The 13,880-nt window shown below is 35.3% G+C and overlaps 1 protein-coding gene across 25 annotated transcripts in view; it reads right to left on the bottom strand.

The window, feature by feature from the left end:
• LOC129755407 (gamma-aminobutyric acid receptor subunit alpha-4) overlaps positions 1-13,880 on the bottom strand; it is a 706,839-nt gene that overhangs the window by 130,536 nt on the left and 562,423 nt on the right. For all 25 annotated transcript variants that reach the window (XM_055751878.1, XM_055751872.1, XM_055751879.1 and 22 more), the window contains one exon: positions 7,500-7,640. In XM_055751878.1, the coding sequence (XP_055607853.1) occupies positions 7,500-7,640 (141 nt within the window). The remainder of the gene's footprint in view (positions 1-7,499; positions 7,641-13,880) is intronic.

The raw sequence follows: 13,880 nt of genomic DNA on the forward strand, positions 1-13,880 counted from the left end.
AGGTGTTAGACGAAGCACAGTGTTGTGTCGAAGGTGTCAGGGTTCAACACGCGTTTCGGGAACTGATGCGCCCAAATTGCGTGTGCGACCTGATGAGTGCGGTGACAGCTCGATTTGCGCTTCGGGGCCGTGAAGCCCCCAACTTGCAAATTGAATAGATGCGCTGAGTGGTGCTGGTGACTCAAGTCAACACTAGAGGGTTCGGCGAAGTATGTGTTTTACACGTGGTTCAAGGAGTCTTGTCCCCTGACTTGCGTGTGCTACCAGAGAAACTCGTTTTGTGTTTCTGGACTTTCTGAACTAGATTCGCAAAGCTGGTAGTTGCTCTTCAATGTGGACCTCTTTCAACACGATGAGATGTCGGGTCTAAACTCGCCAGAGGAGAGGTGTTGCATCAAGTCGTGTTGAAATGAGATCTTTTCTTATATTGGATTCGGAAACGAGTATTGTCTTGGAGCGCTTTAGCTTCACGCTACTTCCAACTACTAAAGATAAAGTGTTAAACAGCTCGAGGTGGGAACAAAGGTCAAGTGGTACCAGATGGACTTTATGGCGCAGGGGGTATAATGTTACTCATAGCTTTGTATCATGAGTCGTCCAATTGCAGCCATGGACCCAGAGTAGCAAACTTGGGGGGACGCGGTGGCTCGCCGTGGCTTGGAATGCAATCCGTGAAATGGATTTACCACCTGGATTATCAACTGCTAGAAAAAAAAACCTTCTACGCCTGCCGCGTACGTTGAGTACTTCAGATACCTTCAACTCCGCGGAACTTCTGAGTAGAACTCTTGCTAGATAAGACTTAACCTTCTTCGCAGTCGAATACTTATGGTAGGGTAAAGTAAATTCACGTTGTCGGTGGGTGAGTCACTCGAGTCGGTTTAGGATGACGTCTTTGCCAGGAACCATCCGAGTTGGTTTGTACATTCCCGGAGATGGGTTGTGAAAGGCACGAGTTCAGACAAAACTAGTCTCTATTAGGCACACAGGTGGGACAAGGTGATAGCCTTGAGCCAACACAAGCAAAGCCCAGACCTCATATAAGGGACAGAACGCAGTGGAAGAATAGCGAGCCTTAAGCTACGATTAAAGACCGGACCTCAAATCGTCAGAGGTAAGTTCTTTAATCGTGACGATTGTGTCGGAGTGTTATGGAGGTGACTCGAAAAAGAGTATTTAGTGGAGCGCATTACCGCGAGTATGGTCTCCCACCCATAGATATAGCGTAGTTGCAGCAGCGGATGGGAATGATTGCAGACTTTAAGCCCTAAGGCCTCATATTTAGAATCGTGGATTGTCTTTTGGACCCATGGACCCCAAGACCACTCTTAGTACATGGAACCCTTGGAACTCTTCAAGTGGAAATGGAATTGATCGTATTTGAACAAATGGCTTTCATGCCAACTGAACCAGAAGGTTAATTATGGCTATGTTATTAATGTTATCACTTTAAACCTTTTTGTGTATCTACTTTTCACTAGATAAGCGAAAATTGTTAAGTAATCCTGAACAGACGGTCAGTAGAATAAGTTAAGCTTTCAATGAGGCTAACAAGGTTTATTCAAGACAGAAGACAGCCAACTTCTTAAGCACTGGACTTTTCATGTAATTTTATATCTCTCAACAAAGCAGCAGAGGAATGATCGCCAGCTCTACCGTGGTGTTGTTAAAGATCAATCGCATCCGGGGTAATATTGCTGGAGTCTTCAACGGGAAGGGGCTGCAAGGGTTACTGATTTAGCTACCTCTTACAACGGTATTGAACAGTATCCCTGAGTAAGAATTCTTGAGCTTTGCATTACAATTTGCAAAAAGTTTAGTGAGGTAAGAATGTGTTGTCAATTCAGTTCATTGAGTATAATAATCCCAGTATCCAATAAAAATCGTAAATACGCAGAAACACGCATTTGCATTTTCCAAACCTCATTTTTTTGTCAACAAAATCTTCTGGTGAGACATACATTTAACGTAAATGAATTCTTCATGAAAATTGAACACGCTGATATGAGCGGAGCATTTTCAAAGTAAAAATTATTCTGTCTTCATTCAACCTTTTAACCAATAAAGGGTGTTTGGATCTGAAAGTGGTCAACTTAAATTCGCCGTATTTATTCTAATCATTCATGTAGAATATTGCTTCCATTAGTATTTTAAAAATTTATTTTTAATTATCAAAAGGGCGTCCAAGCAAGAGGAGTTCAAATCAAAATTTTTTACATGTCTAGTGAAAATCCAAACTACACTCACACAGAAATATGAAAATCGTTGAACGTAGTCAAATCAGCCATCACCAAAGTAATAAAATTGTTCAGGATCGTTTGTCGACAACTGGGAAGCCTGGATCAGGGAAAAATCTGAAGCCAGGAGCCACAGTGACGAACAGTAGAATGGCTAGCACTTTCAAGCGCAACTCCAACCTCTCCTTTCGAGATGTCAAAAATAAGTTGGGAATATCAAATCTGTTCAATAAAAACAAGTTGAAACGGGTCGAAACAAGTAGAATTGGATTGTCAGTTTATCGCCTGTATCTTTCCAATTGACTTCGACCGATTTCTACTAGGTTGAAACGAATCCTGCTGCCAAGCTGGATTGGTTTTGACTAGTTTCTACTTGCTCCATTGAACAACGACCTGACTAGTTTCAACTAAAACATTGACTCGTTGAACATCTACCAGTTGACAGAAACCAGATGATACCGATTTTTAACAACCATTGAACGAAGCTATCGTCAACCAATCATAAGATACCATTGCTTAAGTAAAAATTTGGATCGACAATTTAAAAAAAAATGTTGAGCAAATTTCCGTTACTTTGACGTATCCTGATTTTTACTTTACCAGTTACTAATTTTTGAAAAAAAAAAACTTTGGCAACCCTGTCTACATGATGCTAAAAACGATCCGGATCGCAACGAAAAGCAAAACGTTACGGCAATAACAAGATCTCGGATGCTGTTTTCTTCATTGTGGACAAAGTTTGATAGCGTGACAATGGACGATGAAACCTACACCAAGGCCGACTCTATTTAGACAGCTTACTGAGCAAGATTATTATACAGCAACCGGATGGGGAAAGGTGGCAAACATTTTCAAGTATATTAAACTACCTACCAAAGTTTGCCAAGAAATATCTCGTTTAGCAAGCTCTCTGTACCTGTGGTTTGTAAAGTGACATTTTCGTTGCAACTTGAACCGTCAACCAGGAAATTTACGCGAAAGAGTTTCTTCAAAGGCGTTTGCTGCCTTTTCTGAAGAAACATTATTTGTATGTGCTATTTTGCCAGTATAGAAAAAAAAGCCATGGAGTGGTATACCGTTATCAACATTCAGGTTGTGCCCAAGGATAAGAACTCTCCCAACACACCAGAACTTCACCCAATCGAAAAATATTGAGCGATAGTTAAGCAGAACTTTAAGAAGACCCAAAAAACTGTTAACAACGAGAGGCATTTCGATACAAATAGGCGTTCTGCGGCGGACCAGGTAACTATTCAGAATCTGATGGCAGGTGTCAAACAAAAGGCTCACCAATTTGGACAAAGTCGACTGGAATCTTAACTGAGTAATTTTTCTGTCTTTTATACATATTGAACTTGAAAAATGAAAGATACATCGATTTTTTTTTAATTAAACGCAATTTAAACTGACTACTTTTTGATCAGAACACCCTTTATATAGTAAAACAGCCTTGACATTTGTATAGAAACTTCCATCGGCTGACAATTTAAATTACGTACTAACTCCAAAAAAAATTTCAATCCCAACAAAACTTGTAAGCTATTAGAGCTTATATCGACGTTATAAGTTATAAATAAAAATAAAGGTAGTATTTTTTATTTTCTTTAAATTATGTGCTTAGGGGCCGTTCACTAATTACGTAAGCACAATTTTGGAAATTTTCAACCCTCCCTCCCCCCCTGGTAAGACAAAGTTAGATTTTTCAAAACCCCCCCTCCCCCCTAGTAAGATCTTACGTTTTTTATTCTTTGAGAAATTGACTTTTTTTTGGTTTTATTGTTTACACTTTACCATTATTATGGCATTCGTGTCAGAGAAATTGACACGTTTTTTTTTTCTCAAAAGTAGCTTGAAAATATTAAAAATATGACATACATACTTCAAGTAAAGCACTTTTTAAGTAAAATAAAAAAAACCTGTATTTGAAAAGCACAATATATATCAAACAACAGATGAAATGTCATAAACGATTAAAGAAAATATTGTTCAGGATATTTTTGGGGTAACAATAATTTTCAATAAATTTTCAAAATCGAATAAACGATTAAAAATCTAAATTCCGATTTCAAAAAGAGAGATTAGGTAAGCACAATGTGCCATAAAAAATTTTATGTTTTTTACCTGAAAATAATAAAAATCTTACAAAAAAAAATTCATTTTAAACTACTAGAATTGAAGCAAAAATGTTTAACGACAATCACGTTGTCAACTAACCTTAAAGCTCAGATTCATTCAGTGGTAAGCGATAAAGTTGAGGGATTTTTTTGGTAAATCTTTTCTAAAATTAAGAGTTGGTAGTGAAAAAACTGTCTATTTAGAAATTCATTATATAAAGCGCCTTATAATCATTTTTGAAGATTTTTCTGAATTTAAGTCATTTTCGAAATATGATGGATTCAAATCGTGGTGTCACAACGCGCCATTTTGCTTGTTGTTTCTATAATTTCTCAATTGAAAATATTGTAATGCTGAAAAGCGAAAAGCGACGATCTTTTTTAATAATGTGATTTAGTGTTTATGGTTTGAATTTATTCTCTATAAATTGTATAGAACCTGCTTTTTTTATTCATTCAAAGACATTAAAAGATAAATAACATAACATCAAAAATAACCAACAAATAGGTAGTGAGTAAAATAAAACCTAAGTAATATGGTTTCGTATGGCTGTGGCTGTGATGAATTTTTAATGTAATATTTCTTACGTAATATTTTTGGAAACCCCCCCTTCCCCCCTAGTAAGAGATCGTAAGCAAAAGTAAAAACCCCCCACCCTCCTATGTGCTTACGTAATTAGTGAACAGCCCCTTAAATGGAATTTGCAAGTGAATATTGTTTGATCTTGTTTCAAAATCTCCAACTTAATTTATAAAAAAACGGGTTCATGTATTCAGTTAAAAATTTTAAATTTTGAAAAAGGACTCATATGAATCATCTCAATGTGTATGATAATGATGACATTGGCAGTGAAAATGTGTGAAAGTAAACCGGTCGGAATCATTTTTCCCACCATAGGAATTCATTGACGGCATTGCGATTCGGGTGAAGGACATGTGGCATGAACTGAACAGGGTATGTGTATGTGTGTTTGTGATTGTGATAGCACGGTTTTTTTTTCAATCGCTTGTGGTTGGGTGAATGGGTGAACATAGTAAAGGTTGGCACAGCTCTGAATACTCACACGTGTAGGTGATCGATGAAAAGGAAAACAACGTAAAAAGGAAGCTCAAACCGGAAGAGAGATAAAACTGGTATCGATCAATACTTAATAGCCAATTAACCACAAAAGCAGCATGACATGTTCCGTTGCAACAACTAGGATGAGGGTGTGTAGGTGTTCGTTTGTTTTTTTTTTTCGATTCCATCAGACAGGATGGAAAAGGGTAGAATGTTTCAGTGTGATAGTTTATTTTGGTGTCTTCGAAGCTGTTGACGCCTGGTGATAGGCAAAATATTATCACTCTTGGAGCGATTTGTCTTCAGGAATACTTCAAGCAGTTTGCTGATAGCAGAAGAACGAGAGCAAATTTGTTCATCTTGGAACAGTTTTTTTTATCGTAGCTAAACGAAAACGTTTTCTTATTTATTATTCCAGCGATTCCGCAGGCAATTTTACCTTTGAAGGCTTTTAATAACAGATGTTTTAATGACCAGTGAATATTTACAAGAAGCGAGTTTGGTTGAGTAAGAGCTGTCGATTGTTCATTGTATATGAATTATCAATAGTTTATTTTTAATTAGGAAGTCAAAGTCTGAGGCCCTCAGGGCCAAAGGGGTATTAGTGAAAAAATGGTCAATTTTGTGTTTTTGATGCCAAACAATACTTCAAACTTTATTTTGTGATTTTTTTCAGATTTTTAGAATTTTTTTGAATATCTTCTATACATTAGAAAGAAAAATACACATTTTTGAAAAATTGTTGAAAATGGCCAAAAACAACATCTTAAAAGGGTGTTTTCTCGAAAAAATTTTTTTTTTATTTGTACCCCTTTGACTCCAAAGGCCTCATACGATTTTGAAGACAACTTCCTTGGAAATTCAAGGAAAATCTACTTCAAACTGAAGGATACCAAGGTTTGCATCGAAAAAATAGAGATATCATAAAACCAGCGGAAAGTTTTTTCTTACGTTGAGCTCAAACTCGCTTCCGGAAGCGGGGAAAAATGGTGGCTGATGGATGATGGAATGGATTTTTTTTTTCTATGTACATACACGTGGGAAAGTTTCTCTTCTGCAGGTTTATCTTTTTTCCCTACCTATTGACGATGTGAGTAAGCTGAAATGGAAAACAAATTGCAACGCGATAGGACGAGAGAAGATGCTGCTATACTTTATTCAGAAAAACGCAACGCGACAGGACGAGAAGGTTCCCAAAAAGTTGAGGTGTCGTGCTTGAGAGCATTGGAATATTTTTGGTTGGTTCTTGCCATCAGCCGAGTGAGAAGATGAAGCTATTATTTTGTTTTAAACTTGTAGTTTTTGCTGCTTCTTGATTAAAAGTTACAACGAGCGTTCCGGGAAAGTCTTGTTGCCTGATGCAAAAACAAACAACGCACGGGTTCAATGCAGTACAACTTTATAGATTCACATAATTTGGTTCTAATTAAAAGGCAGACGACAAACTGAGGCTGGTGGTGGGGACAAATTAGAAGTTGAAATCATAACAGCATAGCTTGAATTTAAGTGAGCAGAACACAACACGGCAAAAACTTATACAATACGTCATACTTTTTTGTTTGTGTTCGGGATGATGGAGTGGAAAATCTGCCGTAGTGGACAGATTTATGGATTATTCGGAGGATGCAAGACTTTGGTTTGGAATTTTCACCGAACAGGGAAGGAGGAGGAGTCAACTGAATGGAACGAAAGGTCATGAATGAAGATAAAAGAACAATAGGAGGTACGGTTCAGAAGTACAGGACAGAACAGAATTTCTAAAGAGATAGAGAGCGAATAGGATTCAGCAGAAGGACCTCTTGTTAACGCATACGGATTCGAGTTTCCGTGCTCGAGAAACGAGTCTGATCTAACTGAAGATAAATATACGCATGGAAAGTAAAGGAAGTTCGTTCGGGGAAGTGAGGGCTGAGGAAAACATACACCAAATCTCTACCAAGTATACTTTAGATTGACATTAGTCGAGAAAAAGAGAGATACAAGATAGCTTAGAAGAAGAACTAGTGGGTAGTCAGTCGAAGGAAGGTGGAGGAAGAAATTCCAGGCAGTTCGAGCAGTTCGAGGAAGATGGAACAAAAACCGACTCACCTCTCCAGCTGGCTTTTATTGGGCAGGTTATTGTTTGGTTCTGTATCAAGTACGCATTTAGGGTTGTCAACGAAGGACTCTTCCGGAGAGTGTCCTCGTCGTTCTTCCAGACGTATCGGATGGCCGACTGCTCGTACGATACTGCGGAAGAAATAGGAAAAAAAAACAGAAATGAGTTAATCTATTGGGCTTTATCGAGGCTTCAATCTGGATGCCACAAAAAGGTTATGCTTCGTTATGTCCTCGGAATGGACACATCAATTATCTCAATTTTGTGTAACCTGAAATAATATTTTTAAATTTTGAATGACACTTTTTTTTTATAATCTTACAATTTCAAATCTTTCCCTTCAATCAGAGATTGAGGGTAAAAGTAAGGAAAAAATGCACTACCTGCTTATTCCTCTAAAAAACACTATCACATGAATAAAGTTCAAATATTTTAAAAACAATTTTTTTTAACAAATTAAAGTATAGCATTCTAAAAGAATTGACCTATGATATTTAAAAAAACTGGATTTCAATGTGTATGTTAAGTATAATAACATTTAGAAAGAAGTTATTATGGGATAATTACTGCTTTTCCACAAATTTGAAAATTCTTACAAAAAACTATTATCAATTATTAACAAACATTCTCCAGCTTAGTGATCAATATTTGGCTGACGTCTGCAACATCGAGATAATATTAATTAACAATGTTTAATTATAATGGATGATAACAATTTTAAAACTCAAAATAAAGGCTTTACAAACGAATCCATATCAGAACACGATTTTAAATATTGTTTAATGATCTTCAAGTATTTATATAGTTTAATTACATATGAATTCCCGAACAAAACGCAAATTTTTCAAAGTCAACATTTTCTGAACACTTTTTGATAAAATTTACAAAATTACTAAATTTTTTGAGATCTAATATCTTTTTTCGATCATAGAATTGTGAGAATGTCCATTCCGAGCAGGGCCGAAGAAATAACTGCCTCATGGGAGGGAGAGGGTTTGGTGACAAAATTCTTAATAAACATCTTCTTCATTAAACATTTTAAATCTATACATTCATAAATAAGTTCTAGAAGTTTCCAGTTTTTTTAAGCTTTAAAAAATAAATGAGGGATTTCGGAGGCTTCACTTGAAAGAAAAACTTGGGTGAAAATCAAATAGTAAGGAATAAACGTAAAAGATTAAGTTTGTGGTTCAAATTTTATTTATTTTCAACTTTTGTACACTCGATACATTCAGATTTTAGTTTAAATCTTTTCTGTTTTAAGTACATATGTTCAACATAAATAATGTTTTTTTTTGTAAACATGTTGTCAAGGAGAATGAAGTATGGAGAATGTTTAAAAAGAAACCATAAAATATATTCTCAGATGAATTTTCCTGAACCTGAAGATTAAGTACAAGCTATTTTATCAAGAAAAATAAAGATTAATAATTTATTTAATGTTCCAAATCCTGCGAAAAAAAAACCAAGGTTAAGATTTTTCAGAGAATGCAATCTTGAAAATGAATTAAGACTTATTTTTTAATAGTGGGTTTCACCTGTTTTGTGTTTTGGGCAATTTTGAAATTTTATTCCGAATCAAAATTCTGTATTTATAACCTGAATAAAAATTTTGAATTCCTAATTTGAAATCGATTTCTGAATTAAAATTCCAAACAAGAGTTCCTAAAAATTGTGAACCGAAAAGGGAATTTCGAAGCAAAATTCTTAACCAAAAATCTCTTATTTAATTTTCAATATTCTATACTTTGATTTTGTATTCGTAATTCAACTAGTTAATCTAAATGAAAATTTCAAATGACGAAAATGTGTTATTTCTATTCTTGATAACTATTATCGAACATGTTTAAGTTTGAAATCTGCATAAGAATAATGAGTAAAAATTTCATATCCGAATCTTATAAACGTTTTGTATTTTTAAATATTTCCTTTCAATATTCCAGTATGCTGAGTTTTGAACATGGAAAATGAATCTAGTTTAAGTTTCAAATGCAAAATCAAGATTCGAATCAGGATTTTATCCCAATGATTAACCGAACTAAAAATCAAGAATAATTTTCTGGAAACAAATTCCAAAATCCTATTACAGGAAATAAATTTTGACATTTTTTTTGGTTTTCTATGATGGAAAAAGGGATAAATGATCTTGAGCGGAACTAAATGGCTCAATTCAACGCAACACGGAACAGTTGATCAAGCAGTATGGCTATGGGTTATATCCGAACAAATTTTTGTTCAGTTCAGCTGATAGATCTTGGTTTCTGCTTTCTAATGATGATTTTAAGAATATTTTAGAGTAAATCCAAATAACTCTAGAGCTGTTTTACTGAAGTAAGAATTCTGATCTTGAGCGGAACCATTTTCTTCTGTCCACATCTTCAATAGCTCTTATTCCTAATACTTGTGAAACTGTGAAAAATTCAATTAAATTTCATCTTTGAAGATTTTAAAGTTCAAAAATTAATGTGTTTACGTAAAAAAAGAAACTTCGCTTTCCAAAGTTGTTCTCAAAATATCCGTTCAAATTTATTTCTTGCTAAAAAAACGTCAAATTTCTACTATGATTCATTGTATCCTGTTTTGAAAGAATCGATTCTCTTAACTCAAATTCTAGTTTTTTTAATCACAAAAATTAAATTCATTAGTATATGTGATTGATTATTTCAATGTTATATTGCCCCGAACAACTTGTGAAAGTAACGACGAAGTCAGTAATACAAAAGAAGAAACCTTAAATTACAGATTTGGAAAAAAATGTGAATTGCTCTAACTCAATGTTTTAGAGAAACAAATCGGATTGTTTGTGTTTTCTTATTGCCTTAATTCCATTCATTTAATTGAAAATTCATGATAATTTGGGTCATTTTTATATTTAAATTAGGAAAAATCAGTTTACGTTGAAAATCTGTTCATACTTTTCTAATTCATAGTAAGAAACCTAAATTTTATATTGACCAAAAAAAATATAATTAAGAAATCCATTCGAAATTCAAAAAATATGGGAAATCTGTATATATTTCAAAATTTCGTGTTCTGTGACACAGATGCTGCGGTTTATTTCGGAAGCTAGTAGTTCCGCTCAAGATCAAAGATGGTTCCACTCTAGATCATATTTTAATTTTAAAAACTACGTCATTAATTGATATTTTGGTGGAAACAAAAACCCGAATAATGCTTTTTTATGAGTTTTTCTACCATTTTATTCATTAAGAATCAGTTTATAACGATCAAGGGTGACATAAATTGACATTCAAAGTCAAAATTGCAGCAGAAATGCGTATGTTTTAAAAACGTCTAATAACATTATTTCAGTCAATAAATTTTTGCAAAAATGTCAATGCTTGTATGAAAAGATCTTGAAAAAGTGTTTTTTTTAACATTTTTATAAGATTCATAAACAATCATTGCTTAGATCTTAGGAAAAGTAAATGGTTCCGCTCAAGATCAGATTTCAACTAGTCCGTTCAAGATCATTTACCCTAGCATTAATTTCAATAAAAATTCTTGAAAAAAATTGTTTTTTTTTCTAAATTTAACTTAAAAAAATTAACAAGTAAAATTAACAATTAAAAATTAATCATGAGTTTTCAAAACAAAGTTAAAACTCCAAAATTTATATTGCCAAAAAAATTACATTCAAGATAAATGTACAAAATTTTAAAAATTTGTTAAATCTGTGAATATTTCAATTATTCTGTGTTCTGTAACACAGCTTCTGTGATGTAAATTTGCTCAAAATTCTGCGAAAAAATAGATTTTTATGTGATTTTGGCAACCTTGTTTCTATTTTGGAAAGCTTTTGATAGCGTTTTTCGAACAAAGTCTTTAAATGTCTATCAACAAGTCAGAATTGTTTTTTGAAAAGCATCAGTAGCATTATAAAGTGGGGTAAGATTGCCAGGTTTTGGCCTTAGTCCATACCCAAGTAACAATTCTAGCTTTATTATGGTCAGCAAAATATCGTTTGGACTATCGCATTAATCTTCATAAAAAGCTAAAGCGTATTCTATAACATCACCTGGACTCTAATAAAGCCAAAATCAGGCTATTTGGCCCTACCCTAGAAACGTCATCAAGACATATAATTGTTGGTCATCAATTTTGGTCACCAAAGCTTTTAAAAAGCTATTATAAAACATGTTAGAAATTTTTGTTTTTTTCGGTTCTGTCAGTTCTCGGAGTTTTTTTTTTATTTTTCCCAGCAACCATAATGGTTGATGAATGATGATTGCATTATTCAGATATGATCTGGTAAAATTAATAGCTAAAAAACCAATGTTTTAACCATATATTGAGCTTCTTTTCTACTGCCAGTCAAGATTTTAGGTAAAATGTATATGAAATAGTATCTTAAATTAAATGCGCCTCGTCAAATCTGATGGTCAATCATGATGGAATTGATGGAAAAAGGCCTGAAAAAAAATTTTCCAATGCTTGCATTGTGAATCCATCAACATGGCGTCATTTTGTGCCCTTCGATTTTGCAACCAATATGGCGTGAGTCAATTCATAGTTTTATTATGGTTTAATGATGACCCCAAAAAAAGCTACGATTTGACGTTTCTCTCGCAAGTCAACCAATTACACGCTAAGGATGAGTTCCTCATTTCTGAGTTGTTAATCATTAGTACAGTAAATGAGGACAGACTTTTTGAATGAAAAGGGATTGGTTTTGAATGACCCGTGGAATAAATCATGAGTTGAAGTCAAATTTTGTTGTCTGACGCCATCTTGAAATCCAAGATGGCGGCTTCCGCTGAACTTTAAAATGGTGTAAATGACTTGAAATCGCATGAAACCCCAAAAAAATGGGTATCGGGCGAAAGGGCTTAACGAGTAGAAGTTGACTTTCGCTATCAGACGCCATCTTGAAATCCAAGATGGCGGCATCCCCTCAACTTTTAATGCTTAATGCTGACAAAAAGTCGCATTAAACCACCACTATACGGGTGAAAGGGCTAAACTAGAAGTCGATTTTTTTCTTTCCGACGCCATCTTGAAATCCAAGATGGCAGCTTCCACTGAATTTAAAATACTGTTAATCAATGAAAATCGCTTGAACACTACTTTTTTCAAGTAATACTACATTAAAACTACTATTTTAAGTCAATTTAGATCATTTTAAATCACTTTTATTATTTTTTCATTATGTTTCTAATGCATTTAGCACTTTTCTTGTTTTGTTTATAGTTTTTGTTTTTTTTTGCCATTTATGTAATTCCATTATTCCTATCATGCTATTATGTTTGAATTGTATTGGTCTTATTCTTGCGAAAACTATAGGGTTATGTTGTTCCTGTTAACCGTCTGATTTAGGCACATGTGCCAAATTCGATGTTGTCAAAATCGAATGTTGCCAAAAACGAACGGGGTCTGTATTGTGGTGGTTTTTGTGGGATTTTCAGTCACTTACAGATTTTCAGAGAAACGCGAAAACAGATATTTGACTTCTATCATTTAGCCTTAGTAACTGCTGGAGTGAGACAAGGATGTATTCTATCACCGCTACTTTTTCTAATCGTAATGGATGAGATTCTGATTGGATCGATTGACTGTGCACCGAACCGAGGATTGCCGTGGAATCCTTCAACAATGGAGCAACTGAACGACCTTGACCTGGCTGACGATATTGTCTTGCTCGCCCAAACACAACCGGACATGCAGAGCAAACTCGACGACCTCACCGAAAGTTCCAAGGCAGCAGGTCTCAAAGTCAATGTCGGAAAGACCAAGTCGATGGAGATCAACACAGGAAATCCCTCCAATTTCATGGTAGCTGGGCAACAAGTTGAGAAAGTGGAGTGCTTCCAGTATCTTGGTAGCCAGATAACGCCTGATGGTGGTACCAAAAAAGACATCGAAACCCGGATCAGAAAGGCCCGATTTGCGTTTGCGAGTCTCCGAAACATCTGGCGGTCACGCCAGATCTCTCTACGAACAAAAGTCCGAATCTTCAACTCAAACGTCAAATCCGTATTGCTGTACGGGTGCGAAACTTGGTGCACATATGCGGTAACGACGCGAAAGCTGCAAGTATTTGTAAACCGCTGCCTGCGGAATATCATCCGCGCTTGGTGGCCTGGCAACTGGATCTTAAATGAGGAACTACATCGCCGGTGTCATCAAAAGGCGCTAGAAATCGAGATTCGGGAACGTAAGTGGAGATGGATTGGGCACACGCTGCGAAGAGATGAAAACGAGATTTGCAGAGAGGCGCTAGATTGGAATCCAGAAGGTCATCGAAGAAGAGGCAGACCCAGAAACTCGTGGCGGCGAAGCCTAGCCGCTGAAATCCGAACTGTAGACGAGAATCTTGACTGGGACCAAGTGAAGACGCTGGCTCCGGATCGTCAACAGTGGAGGTCTTTTAC

Source organism: Uranotaenia lowii, chromosome 3, assembly GCF_029784155.1.
Source record: "Uranotaenia lowii strain MFRU-FL chromosome 3, ASM2978415v1, whole genome shotgun sequence".
NCBI classification, from domain to species: Eukaryota; Metazoa; Arthropoda; class Insecta; order Diptera; family Culicidae; genus Uranotaenia; species Uranotaenia lowii.